General features: G+C 46.8%; 1 protein-coding gene across 1 annotated transcript in view; it reads left to right on the forward strand.

The window, feature by feature from the left end:
- LOC115079069 (deleted in malignant brain tumors 1 protein-like) overlaps positions 1 to 23,752 on the forward strand; it is a 129,338-nt gene extending 105,586 nt beyond the window's left edge. The window contains exons 8-10 of the mRNA XM_029582088.1: positions 5,697 to 6,011; positions 17,241 to 17,363; positions 23,634 to 23,752. Coding sequence (XP_029437948.1) covers positions 5,697 to 6,011; positions 17,241 to 17,363; positions 23,634 to 23,689 — 494 coding nt within the window. The 3' untranslated portion in view covers positions 23,690 to 23,752. The remainder of the gene's footprint in view (positions 1 to 5,696; positions 6,012 to 17,240; positions 17,364 to 23,633) is intronic.
- The last annotated feature ends 502 nt before the right edge of the window (positions 23,753 to 24,254 follow it).

The raw sequence follows: 24,254 nt of genomic DNA on the forward strand, positions 1-24,254 counted from the left end.
TCCATAGGATGATCCAGAGGAAATTCCCAAGGTGCTCTGCTTGTTCCAGAGGGAGGAATTAGGGCCTTTGATTCCTCAGGTTCTAGAGGAGCTTGGGATAAATGTTATTCAGGAAGACTCAGACATGGAAAGAGCGAATCTGGTCCTGAATGGGCTTAGGAGTCCCCTAAGAGCCTTTCCCTATCATACATCTATAAGGAAGATGGTTGATCGGGAGTCGGGGGCTTCTGACTCTGGCTTGAGAGTGGGGAGAGTAATGGTGAAACTTTAACCTTTGCGTAAACAGACGCTGGAGCTGTTTTCCCTTTCAAAAGTGGAAGCTGCGGTGTTGGCGGTCACATAGAAGACGACTGTCCCAGTTGCGGGTTCCACAGCTTTGAAGGAAGTTCAGGATCAGAAGCTGGAGATTCACCTCAAAAGTATTTATGAGGTGTTGGCCCTGAGTCTGCAGGCGGCCATTTCTCCAGCTTCATGCAAAGAGCGTCCCTACATTATGCACAACAACTTCAGGATGAGCAGGCAAAATATGGTGATGAGTCTGGTAAAGCTGGGTGCTCAGAGGCGTCAGTGGAATACATGGCGGATGCCTTGTATGACTTGGTGAGAACTTCTTGTATTATGGGATCCACAGTGTCAGCCAGGCATGGCTGCGTAACTGGTTGGCAGAAGTTGGGTACTTTGCCCTTTAAGGGAGGGGATCTGGAGCACTTAATGAAAGATCTAGAAGAGTAAAATGTACACAAGTTGCTGGAGGATAAGCCTAAGGGCAAGCATTTTTTTCAGTCTCAGCTGGGATTTTGTGATGTCAGGAGGTCTCATCATGCGAGGGAAGCCTCAACCTCACAGAAAAATTTCTCTCCCAAAGGTCAGTCTTGGGGGCAGTCCTTTCAAGGAGGCTGGAGGCCCTTCAGAGCCTCCACAGTGGATGGAGCTACAGGGGCCAAATCCTCACAATGAGTTGAGGCCAGTCCATGCCACCGTTCCTTTTATAGGGGGACGTTTAGCATGGTTTTACGGGGAGATGGCCAAGATAACTCAGGATCAATGGGTCCTCAGCAGTAAGAGACGGTTACTCATTAGAATTTGCTCAGCCCATTTGTGATTTGTTTCATCTCCCCTTGCGGGTCATTGAAAAGCGATGGGTGGTGCAGGAGACATTAGAGAGTAGGGATGTGAATCATTTTTCAAACTCGTCAAATATCGGGGGGGGGGGGGGGGCGAAAACGATAGGAAAACCCCACAAAATTTTTTGTGAGGTTCTCTAATCATTTTTTTTTGGGGGGGGGCGGGGGGCGGGAAGAAAGGGCACTCAAAAACAACCCCCAAACCCACCCCAACCCTGTAAATCTCATTATTTAGAATTCCCCACCCTCCCAACCCCCAAAAAACCTTTTAAAAGTACCTGGTGGTCCAGCGGGGGTCCCAGGAGCCATCTCACACTCTCGGGCCATCAGCTGCCAGTAAACAAAATGGCGCCGATGGACCTTTGCCCTTACCATGTGACAAGGGCTATCTGTGCCATTGGCTGGCCCCTGTCACATGGTAGGTGCAATGGATGGCCGGCGCCATGGCACTGATAGCCCCTGTCACATGGTAATGGCAAAGGGCCATCGGAGCCATTTTGTTTACTGGCAGCCGACAGCCCGAGAGCATGAGATCACTCCTGGGATCCCTTTGGACCACCAGATACTTTATAAAAGTTTTGGGGGGGTCGGGAGGGTGGGGAATTCTAAATAATTAAATTTAAAGGGTCGGGTGTTTTGTTTTTTTTTTCGGCATGAGACAGCCGAAAAAACACGCTAAGAACCACGGGAGCAAAGATTTCCCGCGGTTTTTCCCCAAACCCGATACCGGAAATGAGTCCGGTACAGATTTGCATCCCTATTAGAGAGGATGTGGATGTTAAGGGCAGTGATTCCAGTTCCCCAGGGTGAGTGAAGCGAGGGAAGGTATTCCATTTACTTCATTATTCCAAAGAAGGAAAGCACTTTCTGCTCGATTCTGGATCTAAAAAAGGTAAACATGGTGCTGAAGATCCCAAAGTTCCAGATGGAAATCCTGAGTTCGGAGATTGTGGGAATGTGAAAGGAAGAATTTCTGGCTTCCTGGGATCTGACGGAGGCGCACCTCCACATTCCCATTCATCTGGATCATCAGAGGTATCTGCAGTTTATGGTGCTGGGACAGCATTTCCTGTTTCAGGCTCTTCCTTTCAGGTTGGCCATGGCTCCCTGCACATTCACCAAAGTAATGGTGGTGGTTGCAGTGACATTGCAGTGAAAGGGAGTGCTGATACACCCTTACCTGAATGATTGGCTCATCAGGGCAATGTCGGAGGATGTTTATCACAGTTTGGTTGACAAAGTGATAGAAGTGTTGAAATTGCTGGGCTGGGTAGTGAATTTAGCAAAGAGCCACCCTGGTTCCATCTCAGACCCCCGAATATTTTGGAGCTCGATTTGACATGTGGATAGGTAAGGTATTTCTTATGGAGGGATGTGTTTTCTAGTTGCAGAGTCAAGTCCGGTATTTGTTGGAGTTACCGATACCCAGAGTCTGGGATTACTTGCAAGTTCTGGGTTCCATGGCTTCGACATTGAAGTTGAGACCACTGCAGAGAACTCTGTTGGAGCAGTGGAATCCTCTTTCATAACAGTTTCATCTTCATCACTCGAGGGTTGGGACCGTGTCAATCTGTCTTGGTGGCTGCTGGAATGTTGATCTGGAGATCCTGGATTGGGTGATTATTACTATTGATGCCAGTCTATATGGATGGGGATCATTTTGCCAGCAGTGGGCAGGTGGTCTGTCAAGGAAGCTTCTTTGTCTATTAAAATTGTTTGCATTTCTGCCATTGATTTGAGATCAATCAGTGAGGGTATTGTCGGACAATGCGACGGCTGTAACCTACATCAATCAACAGGGAGGAAACGTTGGCCCAGGAGGCTCAGGAGCTGGTCCTTTGGATAGAGCAACACTTGGAGTGGCTAGCAGCATCTCACATCATAGGCATCAAAATTTTTCCAAGCATATTTTATAAGTCACAGTTTTCTAGATCCTGGGAAGTGGGAGCTGTCCAAGACAGTGATGGAGCTCATCCAAGAAAGGTAGGGCTGTCCCCATGTGGATTTAATGGTGACTTATCTCAATGTGAAGGTGGAATAATTTTACAGTTGAAGATGAGATTACGGAGCTGAGAGAGTAGATGCTAAGGTGTTACCCTGGCCTTCAGATGTTCTGCTTTACGTGTTCGCTCCTTGGCCTCTAATAGGCAAGGTGTTGTGTCGGATAGAGAGACACCTGGGTAAAGTGGTGTTGGTAGCCCTGGAATGGCCATATCAGCCAAGGTTCATGGATCTGGTCAACTTGGCAGTGGATAGGCCGTTACGCTTCCATGCCTTTTTTGTTAGGGCCCCATATTTTCAGACCAGGCCAATTGCTTTTCTCTAGTGGCTTGGCTTTTGAGAAGCGGCATTTGAGAAGCAGAGGATATCTGGAGCTGGTCAATGTTACTCTTCTTCAAGCTAGGTGAACATCTACCATTGAGAGGTGGCTCAAGGAAGCCATTGGGTCGGCATCAGGTTCCTCAAGGCTTAAGGGCACACTCTACGCTTTCTCAGGCAGCCTCGTGAGTTGAGGTTAAGCTGATTTCACCTTAGGAAATTTGTAGAGTAGCGACTTGGAAGTCGCTGCATATCTTTGCAAACCACTATCGTCTGGATGTGGGAGATCCGGAGTCTCGGTCGTTTGGTGAAAGTGTCTTGTGAGTGGGACTCTCCAAGTCCACCCTAAATAGGGAGCTTTGGTACATCTCAGGAGTCTGGACTGATCCGGATATGTACAGGGAATGGAAAATTGGGTCTTACCTGCTGATTTTCATTCCTGTAGTACCTGTAGTACCACCGGATCTCTGCAATTTCTTGATTCAGATTACAATTTTTTTCATGGTATGGAATACAGACTTGTTAAAAAAAAGTTTTCTAAATTTAAGTGTTTTTTCTACAAGCTTTTTGCAAGTTTTTTGTGTTTGGGTACAGGTCAATACTGGACTAGCAGGTGGCACCAGGGATTATGTAGCAGTGGCAGTAAAACTTTCTCTGTCTCCATCTGCTGGCAGGGATACATAAACCCCGGAGTCTGGACTGATCTGTGGTACTACAGGAATGAAAATTAGCAGATAAGAATCAATTTTCCTCTAGTTAGCCGGGTAAGTTTAGCCAGCTAACTATCATAGCCATAGAAGTGTGGGATCCTTGCTGCATACACCCGAATCTGACCCTGAACAACAAGACTGGGCCAGACCAATACCAGCCACAACTCAGGCTACTTCCATTTTCCATAAATAAGCTTCTTGTACAGTTGGAAAAATGCTTGATGTTGTGAAGACTCTTATGTGAGTGACAGTGCTATAGATCCCCTAGGGTCTAGAAGCAGTGGCTTCCCGTGATGGAGAACCCCACCTGGAATTTTATCAAGTTGCCAGGGCTCAGTAGTGCTAAATGGTGTAAACTTTGTCATGTAGCGTGCCATTGGCCGGCCCCTGTCACATGGTAGGAGTAATGGATGATCGGCATGTCACATGGTAAGGGCAAAGGGCGATCGGCACCATTTTGATTAATGGCAGCTGACGGCCCAAGAGTGGGAGATCGTTCCCGGGACTCCCACTGGACCCCAGGTACTTGTAAAATGTTTTGGGGGGGTTTGAGAGGGTGGGTGAAGCTAAGGGATCAGTTTTAAAGGGTCGAGGTGGGTTTAGGGATTGTTTTGGTAAGCCGTTTTTCCCGCCCTCCCCAAAAACGATAAGATATTTTAAAAATATCGTACGATATTTTCAATCGTCAGAAGCACGATTCACATCCCTAATGGTTAATAGAACGGAAAATGTCATAATGCCTCTGTATCGCTCCATGGTTAGACCGCACCTTGAATACTGTGTACAACTCTGGTCGCTGCATCTCAAAAAAAGATATAATTGCGATGGAGAAGGTGCAGAGAAGGGCTACCAAAATGATAAGGGGAATGGAACAGCTCCCCTATGAGGAAAGACTAAAGAGGTTAGGACTTTTCAGCTTGGAGAAGAGACGGCTGAGGGGGGATATGATAGAGGTCTTTAAGATCATGAGAGGTCTTGAACGAATAGATGTGACTCGGTTATTTACACTTTCAAATAATAGAAGGACTAGGGGACATTCCATGAATTAGCAAGTAGCACATTTAAGACTAATCGGAGAAAATTATTTTTCACTCAACGCACAATAAAGCTCTGGAATTTGTTGCCAGAGGATGTGGTTAGTGCAGTTAGTGTAGCTGGGTTCAAAAAAGATTTGGATAAGTTCTTGGAGGAGAAGTCCATTAATGGCTATTAATCAATTATACTTAGGGAATAGCCACTGCTATTAATTGCATCAGTAGCATGGGTTCTTCTTAGTGTTTGGGTAATTGCCAGGTTCTTGTGGCCTGGTTTTGGCCTCTGTTGGAAACAGGATGCTGGGCTTGATGGACCCTTGGTCTGACCCAGCATGGCAATTTCTTATGTTCTTATGTTCTTACAATGAATTGTGATGAGTAGGATATCAGACTTTTTGTCATGTCTTGTCTTTATCAGGTGTTTCCGGAGTGAGGCTGGCAATACTGCAGTTACAATGAATTGTGATGAGTAGGATATCAGACTTCTTGTCATGTCTTCTCTTTTTCAGGTATTTCCGGAGTGAGGCTGGTGGATGGAGGCAGCTCCTGTGCTGGCAGAGTAGAGGTTAAGTACAAGAACACCTGGGGCACCGTCTGTGACTACAGATGGGACATGGAAGATGCTGCAGTGGTGTGTAGAGAGCTGGGGTGTGGATCTGCTGTGGAGGCACCACGTGGTGCTCATTTCAAGTCTGGCTCTGATCCAGTTTGGCTGAAGGCAGTTTTCTGCAGTGGAAATGAAACTCATTTTTCTCAATGTGGATCGGTGATGACAGAACGCTATCCCTGTGACCACAGCCAGGATGCTGGAGTCATATGCTCAGGTAAGAACACTTTCATTTATACAGAAGAAATATAATCCCAGATGAAGCAGGAATAGGTGAGAACCATGGTCAAGGGTTTAGCACCTTTCTACATGGACAGTGCAGGAGAGTAATTCCTTATCCATCTTATAAGTATAGATGTCCATATTCAGCCACTTTGCAGCTCAGATAGTTAACTGGATAAACTTATATGGCTAGCATGGGCACCCTTATGTGCATGGTTGTTGCTGCACACACATGGAAGCATCAATTTTATAATGTGCATGCATGTTATAAAATCCGCTACCAGCACGCACATGCATGCACAATTTTATATTGGTGCCGACTCGCACGTGCAAGTAGAGAAGTAATCTATGGGTACACAACATATCAAACTGATTGACAGGTGAGATAACAATGAAAGCAGCCAATCAGCATTCAATTCCTGTCTAAGCCCCATCCATGCCATGCCCACCCATCATAGAAGTGAATGGGGTTGTAGCCCTACCCCTCCCACCCCTGCCATCATCCCTAGCTCCACCCAGGCCCTGCCCATGCTCCTTCCCCTATAGAAGTGAATGGAGAGGACCTCCCATGCCCTGTCCCCAAACCAATCCCCTATGATGTCACCAGTGGCGCCGCCCATGCCCCACCCCAAGCCCCAGCCCCTATGATGTCACTTGTATGACATCACCGGAAATCCACCCCTCACCACACCCCCAAAAACACGCCCCCTAGAAAGTCATCAGAAAAGGACCTGTCACTTTTTAATGATGACAGAATTAATGGTCTCTGGCTGTTTTTGATGATCTCACTGGAAGTACAATACAAAATCCACCCACCAAAAAATGTGACCTTAGATCATCAGAGAAAATGTCCCTGATGCTTTTTAATGATGACAGATCCAGAAGCATGCTTTTTTTTCTAGCCCCTCTGTTTTAAAAGTTACTAGCTGTGAGGTAGCAGGAAACTTTTTCTCATTCTGTACACAGAGAGAGGGAGAATCTCCCCCTCTTCCCTCCTCCCCTCAATGTAGATACGCATGCCCCAACACCCCAACCGTCTCTATCCTGGCAGGGTGAAATCTGAGCAGAGGATAATTAACAGCAGGGTGTTGTGTGTTGGAAGTTGTGGTGCTTCAAAAGGGGATAAAAAAAGAATTTAGTTTTCTTTTAAAAAACAGACCTCTCTGTTTACAGCCATATAAAACAAGCAAGCACCAACAGATTTTAAAGAAAATGTATTATGACCCAGGTACTGTAGGTAGTTTTGCTGTTATAAAGTCTCTTTTTCAGACTGTTAAAACATGTACTTCACAGACCTGCTAGGATACATTTTAAAAGAAAAGGTGGTGAATTGCATGCAATGCATTTTGCATAGGCACGCCCCAAACGTGCAAGACCAGAGTAGTCTATGGGTATGCTGTCACTCAAAATTGACTTCAGCCAATTAGCATTCACTTCTGGTGTAAGCCCCGCTGTCACTTTTTAATGACAACAGAAGTAATTGGACTGGCTGTTTTTAAATGATCTCACTGGAAGAACAATACAACCCCCCCCCCCCCACCCAAAAAAAAATGCATACCCCTTGAACATCAGCAGAAATGTCCCTGACGCTTTTTAATGATGACAGAGCTGGAAGCATGCTTTTTTCTAGCCCCTCTGTTTTAAAAGTTACTAGCTGTGAGGTGGCAGGAAGCTTTCTCTCATTCTGTACACAGAGACAGGGAGAATCTCCCCCTTCCCTCCTCCCCTCACTGTGGATATACTTGCCCCAACTGTCCCTATCCTAGCAGAGTGAAATCTGAGCAGAGGATAATTAACAGCAGGGTGTTGGGTGTTAGAAGTTGTGGGGCTTCAAAAGGGGATAAAACAAGGATTTAATTTTCTTTTTTAAAAAAACAGACCTCTGTGTTTACAACCATATAAAACAAACATGCACCAACAGATTTTAAAGAAATTTTATTATGAACCAGGAGATGTAGGTCTTTTTTTCAGGATGCTAAAACATGTAATGAGACAGTGACAAAAAAAAAAGAAAAAGTGACTGATTGGCTTACAGATCAAGATGTTTATTTTGCTATACAAACCTGCTAGGATACATTTTAAAATAAACAAAAGGTGGTGAACTGCATGCAATGTATTTTGCATAGGCATGCCCAAAACTTGCAAGACCGGAGTAATCTATGGGTATGCTGTCATTCAAATCCTCCAAGCCAGACTCCAAAATGATGTCATGGGTATAACTTCACCAGAAGTTCATCCCCTCACCACAACTCCCCACCAAAAAAAAAAAAAAAAAAACACGCTCCCTAGAATGCCTCCAGAAATCCCCTGATGCTTTTTAATGCTGATAGAGCCGGAAGCATGCTTTTTTTCTAGCCCCTCTGTTTTATAAGTTATTAGCTGTGAGGTGGCAGGAAGCTTTCTCTCCTTCTGCACACAGAGACAGGGAGAATCTCCCCCTCTTCCCTCCTCCCCTCAGTGGAGATACGCATGCCCCAACACCCCAACCGTCTCTATCCTGGCAGGGTGAAATCTGAGCAGAGGATAATTAACAGCAGGGTGTTGGGTGTTGGAAGTTGTGGGGCTTCAAAAGGGGATAAAACAAGGATTTAGTTTTCTTTTAAAAAACAGACCTCTGTGTTTACAGCCATATAAAACAAGCATGCACCACAGATTTTAAAGAAAATTTATTATGAACTAGGCGCTGTAGGTCTTTTTTCAGGCTGCTAAAACATGTAATCAGACAGTGACAAAAAAAATGACTGATTGGCTTGCAGATCAAGATGTTGATTGCATTATATCTGCTCTTACTATTCTGCTTCTTCAACTTTTTAAATTTTATGATTAGTTAGTTTACTATTTTAATTGTTATTACTATTATGAAATGTATTTTCCTCTTCATTTTGGAAATGCAAATATTCTTAAATGAATATTTGTTAACTAATGTAAACTGATTTGATATGTTCTCATGAAACATGGGTATATAAAAATTATTAAATAAAATAATAAATGTTTATTTTGCTACACAAACCTGCTAGGATACATTTTAAAAGAAACAAAAGGTGGTGAATTGCATACAAACTTGCAAGAACGGATGTAGAAGCAAACATGTGATAAAGAAGCAGAATATCCAGGCAGAAGAGCTGTAGCTGTTCATGAAAAGCTTTAGCTTTGTGATCCTGAAAATAAAATAATGGATGTGTATGAGACCCCTAAGTGGCTGGAAATGGAAAGAGAGCAGCAGCCAAAACTAAAGAGGTGCCATAAACGAAGAGGCCTTCTGAAAGATGATGAAACAGAAGTTGATACACCAGTGCATAAATCGAACTCTTGCAGTAAGAGGAGCAGGTGAAATCACAGAGCCAGAATTTGATAAACTTCAGTTGGGACAAAAGCTTTTTGATTCACAGGATCCATCCTTGGTCAATGAAAATGCTATGGACTCTGCAGATATAGTGTTGCACGCCCTGTCCGTGTCTGGCCCACACACATCCTGCTCACCTCTATGGCTCCCCTACAGGTCCCGGGTCAGCTTCCCCAGTGGCAGCCGCAAGCTCCTCCAGGCCTCGGCATCCAGTGGTGGCGGTCGTTGGGCCTTCCACTACACACCAGGCCTCATGCCGGAGTTCGGCATCTTCTGTGACATTGGCCATGCCCCTACGCATGCACATGCGCACGGACCACTCGGCCTCTTGTAGAGCCAGGGTCAGGTCCTAGCTCTGTGGCATGCCCTGAGTGAAGGAACTACATAACGAAGTCTTTGCCTGCACTTCCTTGCCTTCGCAATCGGGTCAGCATTGTATTGTGTGCTAGATTGTCACTGCGTTCTAAGCCTTGTTCCAGTCTTGTTCCAGTCTCTTTCCAGCCTTGTTCCAGGATCCTACAGTTCCCGCCTTGTTCCTGCATCCTACTGTTCCAGCTTCCCTCTGTTCCTGCATCTGTCTGTTTGTCTCCCAGGTAGTACCCTCGGACTGTCTCTCTGGTACTGACCTCGGCCTGTTCCTTGACTTTCCTGTCTGCTGTCTGCATCCTGACCTCTGCCTGCCTTGTGACCTCGTCTGACCTCCGGAACCTGACCTCTGCCTTGTTGACTACTCCTTGGATTGACCCTCGGATTCTGACCTCTGCCTGCCTTGTGACCTCATCTGACCTCCAGAACCTGACCTCTGCCTTGTTGACTACTCCTCGGCCTGACCATTGGATTCTGATCTCTGCCTGATTGACCACGTCTTCTGATTCTGGCTCTGTCCCTTGCCTTGTCATTGCCTACACTGTTCTGGTCCTCCTTGCTCCATCAGACCTAAAGTCTCGAGTCCAACCATGCTCCCTTGCTGTCCATGGGCACGCCTGTCTACTACCTCTCCAGGAGACCCTGCAGGCCCACCTACGTCCAAGCGGCCTGGGTCCCTATGGGGTCCACCAGGGGGGACCGCGGGCTTCCAGTTGTGAAGCTCATCCAAGCCTCTGTCTCCTCCAGTGCTCCTCCCCCTGGGGGCAGGTGCTTCCTGGTCCCTACCAGGAGGCCGTTCTCCACTGTTCCAGGACAAGCGTCCACCCCCGAATGCAAAAGGTTGACAACGCCATAGACTCGGTGGAGTCTCCTGCCTCCTGGGCCCTACTGGGTTTGGCTGCCACAGTCAAAGAACATCACCAAGCTTTGGAATCACTAGCCTCTTCGGTGGAAGAAATTTGTTCCCAGCTACAAGATACAGCTCTGGCTAATCCCGTGGGCCTATTAGGGATGTGCAGCCAAAAACATTTCGTTGCATTCGTGATACGTATTTGTGGGGGGTCATTTCCGTTGCATTCGGACGTATGAAGAATTCCATACGTCGATATGTCAATACGTTTTCCGGTTCCCATTAAAGTCAATGGGGTAAGGATTTCCACCCTATTTTTGGCTGCAGAATTGGGGTTTTCTTATCAATTTTCATGAAACTTCTGGGGAGCAATCATCACAACAACTAAAGAGCTCCAAGGTACTTACTGTGGCAAAGTGGCACCAAAGTGGCATGAATAGCCTAAGGCACTGGAAAGGTGCAAAGGGGTACCAGAAGTGGCAAGAGTGCTTTAACAGAGGCACAAAGCAGCAGTGAGAATGTAAAAAAACCCCAACAGCTTCAAAAGAGAGCACCGATAGCAGATGCATGAACCATCGAAGGCAGCACGACAGGCAAAGCGGCAAGACAAGTGGCATTGACATCCAACAGGACAATGAAGGGGGAACATAGCAAGCAGATAGACTAGCACCAATACACTGAGGAACCATGATAGTGGCAAGAACACCACAAGGAGTTAAGTGAGTCATCTGGTGTATGGCAGCAAAGCAGAGTGGCAGAAAACTGATAGTGGCAATACAGGCTGGCAGAGTGGAGGTAGTCTGGTCCCTGTGGTTTTGATAGGGGAAAGACAGGCTGGCACAGGAGAGAGTTCCCTTTCCTTTGTGCAGGAAAGGATTCCCTAGAACGGGTTCACCCCTAGAGTGGGGTGTTTCTGTTGGCGTCTAGTGAATATCGTTGGCGTCTAGTGAATTCTGTTGACGTCTAGTGAATACCGACTGTATTTACGCACTTCAGCTGATGACAAAGGAACTTGAAGAGCTCTCAGAAAAAAGAATACTGCTACTCGTCCAAATCTGCAATATCATCCTATGTTGACTTTGTACCATACAGTGCCTCTGTAAACAATGGGAACACAGAGGATGAACTAGAGTACAACTACCACCAGTTTTCTATAGCACTAGAAACATTAATGTAGCAACTAAGAAACTATGAAGGTCATGAAAACTATATCCTAGCTCCAAGCTGGAACAGGCACAGCAATCGAGGTCAAACACTTGTAGGAACACAAGGCCTGAACTGACAGGCAAAGCAGTCGAGGTCAAACACTTGTAGGAACACAAGGCCTGGATGAACAGGCACAGAAATCGAGGTCAAACACTTGTAGGAACACAAGGCCTGGACTGACAGGCAAAGCAGTCGAGGTCAAACACTTGTAGGAACACAAGGCCTGGATGAACAGGCACAGAAATCGAGGTCAAACACTTGTAGGAACACAAGGCCTGGACTGACAGGCAAAGCAGTCGAGGTCAAACACTTGTAGGAACACAAGGCCTGGATGAACAGGCACAGCAATCGAGGTCAAACACTTGTAGGAACCCAAGGCCTGGACTGACAGGCAAAGCAGTCGAGGTCAAACACTTGTAGGAACACAAGACCTGGATTGACAGGCACAGCAATCGAGGTCAAACACTTGTAGGAACACAAGGCATGGATGAACAGGCACAGCAATCGAGGTCAAACACTTGTAGGAACACAAGGCCTGGACTGACAGGCAAAGCAGTCGAGGTCAAACACTTGTAGGAACACAAGACCTGGACTGACAGGCAAAGCACTCGAGGTCAAACACTTGTAGGAACACAAGGCCTGGATGAACAGGCACAGCAATCGAGGTCAAACACTTGAAGGAACACAAGGCCAGGACTGACAGGCAAAGCAGTCGAGGTCAAACACTTGTAGGAACACAAGGCCTGGATGAACAGGCACTGCAATCGAGGTAAAAAACTTGTAGGAACACAAGGCCTGGACTGACAGGCAAAGCAGTCGAGGTCAAACACTTGTAGGAACACAAGGCCTGGATGAACAGGCACAGCAATCGAGGTCAAACACTTGTAGGAACCCAAGGCCTGGACTGACAGGCAAAGCAGTCGAGTTCAAACACTTGTAGGAACACAAGACCTGGATTGACAGGCACAGCAATCGAGGTCAAACACTTGTAGAAACACAAGGCCTGGATGAACAGGCACAGCAATCGAGGTCAAACACTTGTAGGAACACAAGGCCTGGACTGACAGGCAAAGCAGTCGAGGTCAAATACTTGTAGGAACACAAGGCCTGGATGAACAGGCACAGCAATCGAGGTCAAACACTTGTAGGAACCCAAGGCCTGGACTGACAGGCAAAGCAGTCGAGTTCAAACACTTGTAGGAACACAAGACCTGGATTGACAGGCACAGCAATCGAGGTCAAACACTTGTAGAAACACAAGGCCTGGATGAACAGGCACAGCAATCGAGGTCAAACACTTGTAGGAACACAAGGCCTGGACTGACAGGCACAGCAATTGAGGTCAAACACTTGTAGGAACACAAGGCCTGGACTGACAGGCAAAGCAGTCGAGGTCAAATACTTGTAGGAACACAAGGCCTGGATGAACAGGCACAACAATCGAAGTCAAACACTTGTAGGAACACAATGCCTGGACAGTTGACGGTCAGGCACAGTGATTTATGTCAGGTACATGTGCTGCAGTGCTTATATTATCTGGAGCATAGGAGGCAATTGGAGCTGCTGCAAGGCTTTGAATTGCATTTATTCATCTTGCCATTCACAGGGAAAATTTGGAAACCCAAGCAAAGGCAGGTTTACTTTCAAAAACACTAGCATTTCCTACAACTCTGGTGCCAGCCTTGAGCGGTGAGGGCTCATGATATCCCCTGTCATTGAAAAGACATGTTCACTGGGCACACTGGTTGGTGGACATGACAGATATCGCTGAGCCACTTTGGCTAGGTGTGGCCAGACAGTGGACTTGTGTGGCCAATATGCCAGCGGATCTGTCTGCATTTTCTCCATTGGCTCTGAGAGATACCGTGTCACTGACAGCTGTGCTGCTGTCTCCTCCTGTGCTTGGGTGGGCTCAGAGTCACTCAATCCAGCTGCTTTCTCTCTCGCCCGTTGCACAACTGATGAATCTTTATGACCAACATGCCTTGGGTGTTCTGACGTGGAGGAGGAGGTACTATCTATCGCTGACACAGTGCTGCTCCTGTTTGGGCTAGCAGCACAACTCTCTGACGTGCCTGCTGTTTCCACCTCTACTTCAAGCCTAATCTGTCTCCGCCTACGGTGCTCATGTTCAAGGACCTTTGCTAACAGCAGCTCCTTCACAAACGACAGACAATTGGTCTGTAGGGCGAGTTTACCTTTCACACGGGGATCACAGACAGAGGTGAGCATGTATGTGTGGTAGGGGTGTGCATTCGGATTGACCGCATTAGTAAAACGCAACTCATATTTTTTTTTTACTTAAAAAATTGATTCGACATAAACGATCGGATTTCCCACATATCGAACATAGATATGTTCGATATGTGGGAAATCGCGATTGTTGAGCCAAAATAAAAATATAAACCCCCTCACCCTCCTTAATCCCCCCCCCCCCCCGACTTACCACAACTCCCTGGTGATGGAGCGAGGAGTGAGGACGCCATTTCTGCAATCCTTGGCGAGAAGCATGTGACGTCGGCGGCACGTCGAGTGACGCCGGCGTCACGTGATTCCCGGCTCGTTCGCGCCGGACGGCTCGTTCGGCCCAAAAAGAACTTTTGGCCAGCTTGGGGGGGCCTCCTGACCCCCTCAAGCTGGCCAAAAGTTCTTTTTGGGCCGAACGAGCCGTCCGGCGCGAACTTTCCGGGAATCACGTGACGTCGCGTCTGAGTGACGCGGCGCCACGTGATTCCCGGCCTATCACCCACAGGCCAATGGTCAAGCTGAAAGGACCAACCGAACCTTAAAAACATTCCTCCTTTCCTACGTGAATGATCAGTAGGACAACCGGTCTGATCTACTACCCTGGGCTGAGCTGTTGCACAATACCCATATTGCTGCCGCCACCGATGTATCTCCATTCTCCATGGTATTCGGACGACAACCTTGGCTAACACTTCCAGTTCCTCTGACTGTTCCTTCTCCAGCTGTGCAATCCATGGCCCACACCATTCATCAAGTATGGAATCAAGTCAAAGTACCCAGGCCACTGAACGTTCCAAGCATACTTCAGATGCCCATAGATGTCCCACTCCACTCTTCTATCCTGGACAGAAGGTGTGACTAAGCACCCAACACATAAAATTGAGACTTCCCTCTCATCGTTTGGCTCCCAAATACATTGGCCTGTTTCCGGTGATTCAAAGAGTGGGAGCAGTATCATATCAGCTCCAGCTTCCGTGTGCCATGGGCATCCGTAACACGATCCATGTTTCGCTGCTGAAGCCTTTGGTCCTCCCCTGGCCCTCACGTAGAGTTCCCTCTCCTCCATGGGTCTCTACCAAACCAGACACATCTCTTCAGGTAAGAGAGGTCCTCGACTTCCGTCGGCGTCAAGGGAAATAGGAGTACCTCCTAGCCTGGGAGGGTTATGGGAGAACTCATGGGAACCTTCCCACAATCTCCTTGACAAGGAAATCCTGAAGACCTTCCATAGTACTTACTCTGACAAACCACAGCCGTGTAGATGGAGGCCTAGAAAGGGGAGTACTGTTGCACGCCCTGTCTGCGTCTGGCCCATGCACGGGCCTGATCACATCTCTGGCTCCCCAGTGGCAGCCAAGAGCTCCTCCAGCCCTTGGCGTTCCGCGGTGGTGGTCGCCGGGCCTTCCGCTGCACACCAGGCCTCACGCCAGAGTTCGGCATCTCCCATGGAGTTGGCCATGCCCCTATGCACACGCGCATGTGTGGACTGCCTGGCCTCTTGTAAAGCCAGGGGCAGGTCCTAGCTCTGCGGCGCGCCCTGATTGAAGGAACTACAAAAGGAAGTCCCTGCCTGCATTTCCTTGCCTTGGCAATTGGGTCGGCATTGTATTGTGTGCTAGATTATCACTGCATTCTAAGCCTTGGTCCAGTCTTGTTCCAGTCTCATTCCAGCCTTGTTCCAGGATCCTACTGTTACCACCTTGTTCCTGCATCCTACTGTTCCAGCGTCCCTCTGTTCCTGCATCTGTCTGTTCATCTCCCAGGTAGTACCCTTGGACTGTCTCTCTGATACTGACCTCGGCCTGTGCCTTGACCTTCCTGTCTGCTGCTTGCATCCTGACCTCTGCCTGCCTTGTGACCTTGTCTGACCTCCAGAACCTGACCTCTGCCTTGTTGACTACTCCTCGGACTGACCCTCAGATTCTGACCTCTGCCTGCCTTGTCTGACCTCTGAAACCTGACCTCTGCCTTGTTGACTACTCCTCAAGTGTCCAGCCCAGGTCTGTGGAAAAGTTGGCAACAATATTGGAGAAGGGAGATCTCCCTTTCTTGCAAGGATGAAAGGGCATTTGGGAAGGTAGAAGCCCCTCACCTCCGGCGAGTCTGCAGCCAGGGCACAGGAAGAGGAATTTCCTATCTATTCATCTGGGTCCTCAGGAGGAAAGGTCCTGGGAGGGAGCTTGAGGGGAAGATCCTTCCATCTGCCATTAGTCAAGCAGCCTGAGGAGAGCAGGTCTGAGGATCTTACTGGAACGTTGTTCCTGTGATCCTGCTAAATTGTTGCAGGAGTTTGCTGCCTTTACTGAACCTTGTTGGACTTGAGGTAAACTAGAACTTTCTATAGAAAGCAATGCGGATCGTGAACTGGTTTTTGTTCCGATGATCCCCTGGGCTCACAGGTGAGTCCTGCTCCCCGCAGCACAAATCTGGCCTGACCTCAGAGGCTGCTCCAAGTGGGTAAGTGCTTAGCAGTCTTGTCGAAGTGGGGGAGTTACAGAAAGAAAGAGAGAGACATAGTGAATCCAAGAGGGAGAGACTGAAGGAGGCTAGAAGACAGAGAGAGACAGAGAAAACATTTTCATTAAAGAGGAACTTATCAAACTGTCCATTTTTGGGTCAAAATCTCCGGGTGCTTCTTATCCACAGACTTTACCCTAACTTACAAAGCAAAATACTATGCGCACTTTCACTTTGAGACTTGCTACAGTGACAAAGGACCCTCAGGCGCTTCTGCCTGCCTTTTGTGCAGGTCAAGTTTTGCAGGACGAATGTCTGAAATCTGAAAATGCAATCTACATGTGTTATCTTTCTCTCCTGACATAAACACCCCCGGGAATGCCGGGAACTTTAAGCTGTATTGGGGAAAGGCAGTTTCCAGGTGGATGATTTTCATGGGTCAAACTCGTTTTTACCCAATTAATGGATTTCAAAATTGTTCTACCAAAAATGACATAAAAAGAATGATCCAGGGAAAAGAAATGAATTCCAGAGTAAAGATCATCCATATGGCCTGTCTATAGAGAAATAAATAATGTCTTTGGAAATGAAGAAAGGAGACCTGGGAGTAAGAATGATACGGGGGGGGGGGGGGAGTACAGCTTAGTACCAGGGAAGTGGCTATTTAGTGGAGTGCAGATGGTTTCTAGGATTCAGGAAGTGGTATTAGCCCATGTGGGACGCAGCCCTCAGTAACAGAGTCCCAACCTTTGCAGGTGCACAGCTGAATTCTTTCTGGAGTTCCACCATCTTCCGTTTCATTATCTATTCCCACGTGTTCTCATCCATCCACCTGGGCTTCTTCCTCTATGGGTACCTGGAAGATAAAAGAAAGCAAGGTGAGTGGGTATTCACAGAACATCTCACAACTGAGGCAGCGATGATCCCTTATCTGAGGAGCCAGGTAACCTTCACAAATGCAGGCCATAAGTGGTAGCCCCATCCTGGCTTATCAACATGCTCTCTACCCTCAAATATTTACACACCAGCAGCCATAAACCACATGCCAATGACACTAATTCAGAAACTCGGCTTCCAGCTTTCTCTCCATATCCACTCAGCTCCATCTATCGGTCCTGCCATCCAGGGCACATTTACCCGCTCTTCCAATCTGCTGTATGTCTTTACCTGCCAGTCATGGCGCTCCGCTCTGTGCAAAGGACAGACAGGTCAATCTTTACAAAACATAATAAAGGGGAACAAATCTGACAGAAAAAAATTATAACATCCAGAAACCAATAGAAGAGCAATTCAATCTCCTGGACACTCTTTAACTAACTTATCGTATCCCATGGTTAAAAACATAAGAACATAAGAAACTTCCCTACTGGGTCAGACCAAGGGTCCATCAAGCCCAGCATCCTGTTTCCAACAGAGGCCAAACCAGGCCACAAGAATCTGGCAATTACCCAAAAACTAAGTGTATCCCACTCTACTGATGCCAGTAATTAGGGATGTGAATCGTGTCCTCGATCGTCTTAACGATCGATTTCGGCTGGGAGGGGGAGGGAATCGTATTGTTGCCGTTTGGGGGGGTAAAATATTGTGAAAAATCGTGAAAAATCGAAAAAATCGAAAAATCGCAAAACCGGCACATTAAAACCCCCTAAAACTCACCCCCGACCCTTTAAATTAAATCCCCCACCCTCCCGAACCCCCCCCAAATGACTTAAATAACCTGCGGGTCCAGCGGCGGTCTGGAACGGCAGCGGTCCGGAACGGGCTCCTGCTCCTGAATCTTGTTGTCTTCAGCCGGCGCCATTTTCCAAAATGGCGCCGAAAAATGGCGGCGGCCATAGACGAACACGATTGGACGGCAGGAGGTCCTTCCGGACCCCCGCTGGACTTTTGGCAAGTCTCGTGGGGGTCAGGAGGCCCCCCACAAGCTGGCCAAAAGTTCCTGGAGGTCCAGCGGGGGTCAGGGAGCGATTTCCCGCCGCGAATCGTTTTCGTACGGAAAATGGCGCCGGCAGGAGATCGACTGCAGGAGGTCGTTCAGCGAGGGTTCCGGCGACCAAAATAATAAAGGAGATGGAACAACTCCCCTATGAGGAAAGACTAAAGAGTTTAGGACTTTTCAGCTTGGAGAAGAGACGACTGAGGGGGGATATGATAGAGGTGTTTCAAATCATGAGAGGTCTAGAACGGGTAGATGTGAATCGGTTATTTACTCTTTCGGATAATAGAAAGATTAGGGGGCACTCCATGAAGTTAGCATGGGGCACATTTAAAACTAATTGGAGAAAGTTCTTTTTTACTCAACGCACAATTAAACTCTGGAATTTGTTGCCAGAGGATAGAAACATAGAAACATAGAAATGACGGCAGAAGAAGACCAAATGGCCCATCTAGTCTGCCCAGCAAGCTTCACACATTTTTTTCTCTCATACTTATCATTTTCTCTTAACTCTTGGTTCTATTTCCCTTCCACCCCCACCATTAATGTAGAGAGCAGTGATGGAGCTGCATCCAAGTGAAATACCTAGCTTGATTAGTTAGGGGTAGTAGGGGTAGTAACTGCTGCAATAAGCAAGCTACACCCATGTTTATTCCCATTACTCAGACTATGTCATACAGCCCCTATTGGTTGTTTTTCCTCTCTCCTGCCGTTGAAGCGGAGAGCCATGCTGGTTATGCATTGAAAGTGAAGTATCAGGCCCTTTTGGTTTAGGGTAGTAACCGCCGTAACAAGCCAGCTACTCCCTGCTTTGTGAGTGCGAATCCTTTTTTTTTTTTTTTTCTTCTCCCCTGCAGTTGAAGCTATTCTGGATATGCGTGAAGCCTCAGCTTTTCTTATTCCCCTGCTGTTGAAGCAGAGAGCTATGCTGGAAATGCTTGATGTATCAGCCTCTCCCATGCAATGAAGCAGAGAGCCATGCTGGATATGCATCGAAAGCGAAGTATCAGGCACATTTGGTTTGGGGTAGTAACCGCCGTAATAAGCCAGCTACTCCCCGCTTTGTGAGTGCGAACCCTCTTTTCTTCTCCCCTGCCGTTGAAGCAGAGAACTATGCTGTATATGCTTGGAAAGTGAAGTATTAGGCTTATTTGGTTTGGGGTAGTAACCGCCGTAACAAGCCAGCTACTCCCCTCTTTGTGATAGCAAATCCTATTTTCCACATTTCCTCTTGCCGTTGAAGCTTAGAGCGATGTTGGAGTCACAGTAAGCATCTGTATGTTTATTTAATAAGGGTATTGTCTCCGGGCAGTAGCCATCGTTCTGGTGAGCCACCCACTCTACATTGGCGGTCTCTTGACTTTATGGATCCACAGTGTTTATCCCACGCCCCTTTGAAGTCCCTCACAGTTCTGGTCTTCACCACTTCCTCCGGAAGGGCATTCCAGGCATCCACCACCCTCTCCGTGAAGAAATACTTCCTGACATTGGTTCTGAATCTTCCTCCCTGGAGCTTCAAATCGTGACCCCTGGTTCTGCTGATTTTCTTCCTACGGAAAAGGTTTGTCATTGTCTTTGGATCATTAAAACCTTTCAAGTATCTGAAAGTCTGTATCATATCACCTCTGCTCCTCCTCTCCTCCAGGGTGTACATATTTAGATTCTTCAATCTCTCCTCGTACGTCATCCGATGAAGATCCTCCACCTTCCTGGTCGCCCTTCTCTGTACCGCTTCCATCTTGTCTTTGTCTTTTTGAAGATACGGTCTCCAGAACTGAACACAGTACTCCAGGTGAGGCCTCACCAAAGACCTGTACAGGGGAATAATCACTTCCCTTTTCTTACTCGATATTCCTCTCTCTATGCAGCCCAGCATTCTTCTGGCTTTTGCTATCGCCTTGTCACATTGTTTCGCAGACTTCATATCATTAGATACTATCACCCCAAGGTCCCTCTCCTGCTCCGTGCACATCAGCCTTCCCCCCCCCATTGAATACATTTCATTCGGATTTCCACTCCCCATATGCATGACTTTGCATTTCTTTGCATTGAATCTCAGCTGCCATGTCTTCGACCACTCTTCCAGTTTCCTTAGATCCCGTCTCATTCTCTCCACTCCTTCCGGCGTGTCCACTCTGTTGCAGATCTTAGTGTCATCCGCAAAAAGACAAACCTTACCTTCAATCCCGTCTGCAATGTCGCTCACAAAGATATTGAACAGGACCGGTCCCAACACCGATCCTTGCGGTACACCACTTATAACCGCTCTCTCCTCAGAGAAGGTTCCATTTACCATCACACATTGTCTTCTGTCCGTCAACCAATTTGCAATCCAGGTCACCACATCGGCACTCACTCCCAAGCTTCTCGTTTTATTCACCAGTCTCCTGTGCGGAACCGTATCAAAAGCTTTGCTGAAATCCAAGTATATGATATCGAGTGCTCTTCCTTGATCCAATTCCTTGGTTACCCAGTCAAAAAAGTCAGATTTGTCTGACAGGATCTTCCCCTTGTGAATCCATGTTGCCTCTGGTCCATCGATTCTCCGGACTAGATTGTTCACTATTCTCTCTTTCAGCAGTGACTCCATTACTTTTCCCACCACCGAAGTGAGGCTAACTGGTCTGTAGTTTCCAGCCTCCTCCCTGTTGCCACTCTTGTGAAGCGGGACCACCACCGCTCTTCTCCAATCACTCGGCACTACTCCCATTTCTAGGGATCTATTGAACAGGTCACACAGTGGAGCCGCCAGAACATCTCTGAGCTCCCTCAATATCCTTGGATGAATACCATCAGGCCCCATGGCTTTGTCCACTTTCAGGTTCTTTAGCTCTTCCCACACATTTTCTACTGTGAAAGGATTTTCATCTATTCCACTTCCCTCCAGTTTCTTGTTGTGTAGAGATGGTCCTTCTCCAGGGTCTTCTTTAGTGAACACAGAGCTGAAGTATTCGTTTAATATTTCTGCCATTTCTTTGTCACTCTCCACACATTGATCATTACCAGCTTTCAATTTTGCTATACCACTTTGGACCTTTCTCTTTTCGCTGATGTATCTGAAAAATGTTTTGTCACCATTTTTTATCTCCTTGGCAATCCTCTCTTCCGCTTGACTTTTTGCCAACTTGATTAATTTCTTTGTCTCCCTCAGTTGATTCAAATATGCTTCTTTGTGCTCCTCCCTTTGGGATCTTTTATATATCTTGAATGCTGTTCTTTTAGCTTTAATTTTGTCAGCCACCTCCTTTGAGAACCAGATAGGTTTCAGTTTCCTTTTGCTTTTCTTTACATTTCTAACATATAGAGCAGTTGCCTTGGTGATTGCTCCTTTTAGATTGGTCCACTGCTGATCCACATCTCTCTCGTTCTCCCATCCTTTTAGTTCTTCCTCCAGGTACTTACCCATTTCCTCAAAGTCTGTGTTTTTGAACTGTAAAACTCGGGTCTTTGTGGTTCTTTTCCCTATTCTTTTATTGATATTAAACCATACCGTTTGATGGTCACTGCTGCTGAGGTGGGCTCCCACCTGGACATCTGAGACATTATCTGCATTAGTGAGCACTAAGTCGAGTATAGCTCCTTCTCTCGTGGGTTCCAACACCATTTGTTTGAACAAAGATACTTGCATGGCATCCACTATCGCTCTACTATTTTTAGTTTCTGCAGATGGGATTTTCCAGTCTACATCTGGCATATTAAAGTCACCCACGATCACCACTTCTCCCTTCTTACCTATCTTATGGATGTCTTCAACCAGCTCTCTGTCCAGATGTGGTTAGTTCAGTTAGTAAAGCTGTGTTTAAAAAAAGATTGGATAAGTTCTTGGAGGAGAAGTCCATTACCTGCTATTAATTAAGTTGACTTAGAAATAGCCACTGTTGTTACTAGCAACGGTAACATGGAATAGACTTAGTTTTTGGGTACTTGCTAGGTTCGTATGGCCTGGATTGGCCACTGCTAGAAACAGGATGCTTGATGGACCCTTGGTCTGACCCAGTATGGCATGTTCTTATGTTCTTATGTCCTCTGGAAACAGATTCCACAGCTTGATTGTGCGCTGAGGGGAAAAATACTTTCTGTTATCTGTTTTAAATCTGTTGATTGTTAGTTTCACTGTGTGTCCCTTTAGAATTACTTTTAAGAATAAATAACAATCCTTTATTTACCCGTTCCATCCTGGATGATGAGTTTCTGGTCAGTACATCGGAATCTCATCAGTGACCATGCATGTGCTCAGTCTCCCGGATCAGAATGTGCCATGCCTGCCTTTCCCATGAGCACCTGCAGCAGGCATCCCAGAATCCTCTGCAGAGCTTTACTGCTTTCAGCTCTACTCCAAAGCAGAGTTCTGTTCAGATCTGGCATCATCTGGAAGATCTGCAGACCCATCTGGAGGAGAAGGAGTAAAACATTCCAGAGACTTCAAATGATTAAGTGTGTCCACTTTACCGCTTAACCTTGATCCCCACCCCCCAGCAGACAGACTGCTTCCCCCCTCCCTTCTGGGAACAAGCATTGCACAACATACCCCTGAGGGCCTGGGAATGCCGGGGAGAGGACAAGGAAGATGATGTAATATGCTCCAGCCCTATATAACTGCTGTTACCTTGACTGTCAATTGCTCCCAGACAAAGTCCTTTGGCATCTCATCCTGCAGCACCCATTGAAAGGTGGCAGCAACTTTCAGTAGCAAGGAAGACACAAGCAGAGCCACTCTCCTGCAGAAACATGCACACAGAGAGAAGCAGAGCAGTCAGCAGCACAGGCAGGCACAGGCAGGAGTGGGCTAGAGGCAGAGAGCATGGCACAAGCTTACCCACCTCCAGGTCTCCAGCAAGCAGAACAGGAGATGGCAAGAGAATGAGAGCAGGCTAGCAAGAGTCCAAGCGAAAACCCAGACAGTACAAAAAGGCTGTATCACTGTGGACCAGTACACTGAGCATGGTATCTCCCCTCCCATCCTCCCAGTGTGTGATATCTCCTTCCAGGCCCCTCCCTGTCACTATTTGTTTTTGTTAGATGATTTTATGAATGTGTAATTGTTAGCTGCCGTGATCTATTGGTGTGTGTGGCAAAGAAATAATTTTTAATAAATACATGCAATCCTTCCCTACTCAGTCTATTAAAATGGAAGATTTCCAGCCAGAATGTTCTGGTCACTTTCCTTATTGCTAATAAAAAATTACTAACACATAATTACTTTTGCTTTTAGGAGATCAGGAAAGAAGACAAAGAAGAGATTTCAACAACGAAGAATATTCTCTGTAGTAGAAACAATGTTTTTTTTGTCAAGGTGAATAATACCAATATAGAATGAGAGAGAACATTCCATTTATAATCTTTTTCTTCACAGCATAGTTTTCCAGCTTTAAATTAGAAACATCCATGTGAACAATAGGGCACTCCTGACTGGATCCTGATTTCTGGATCTCCTCTGCTTGGCTCCTGACCTCTGAGTGTCCATTATCTGCTGCCGGGTCAAATGTCCACACTCAGGTGTATGAGCAGGAGCGCGGCTCTCGAGACGCTCTGTGACTTGATTGGACTCCGACAGTATGCGCCAGGCCCAAAAAGAATAAGTCGACCCTGGCTGCTGCTTGAAGGAAGACCAGAAGCAAAAACCATTCAGATGTTTAGGCTAATTCCTATTCTGGACATCTACTCACCCCGGTTAATTTGCATGGACTAAATTTGGAAAATCTTGAATCTTGCCTGTAATGAGATGAAGGACTTGGCATGTTTTCCGCACGTGTTGGAACAGTCTGCCAAATCTGAAAAGTATTGGCGACTGATATCTATTTCCTGTACATTAAAACCCAGTGTCCGTTAGTCT

The sequence above is a fragment of the Rhinatrema bivittatum genome, chromosome 1 (assembly GCF_901001135.1).
Source record: "Rhinatrema bivittatum chromosome 1, aRhiBiv1.1, whole genome shotgun sequence".
NCBI lineage: Eukaryota > Metazoa > Chordata > Amphibia > Gymnophiona > Rhinatrematidae > Rhinatrema > Rhinatrema bivittatum.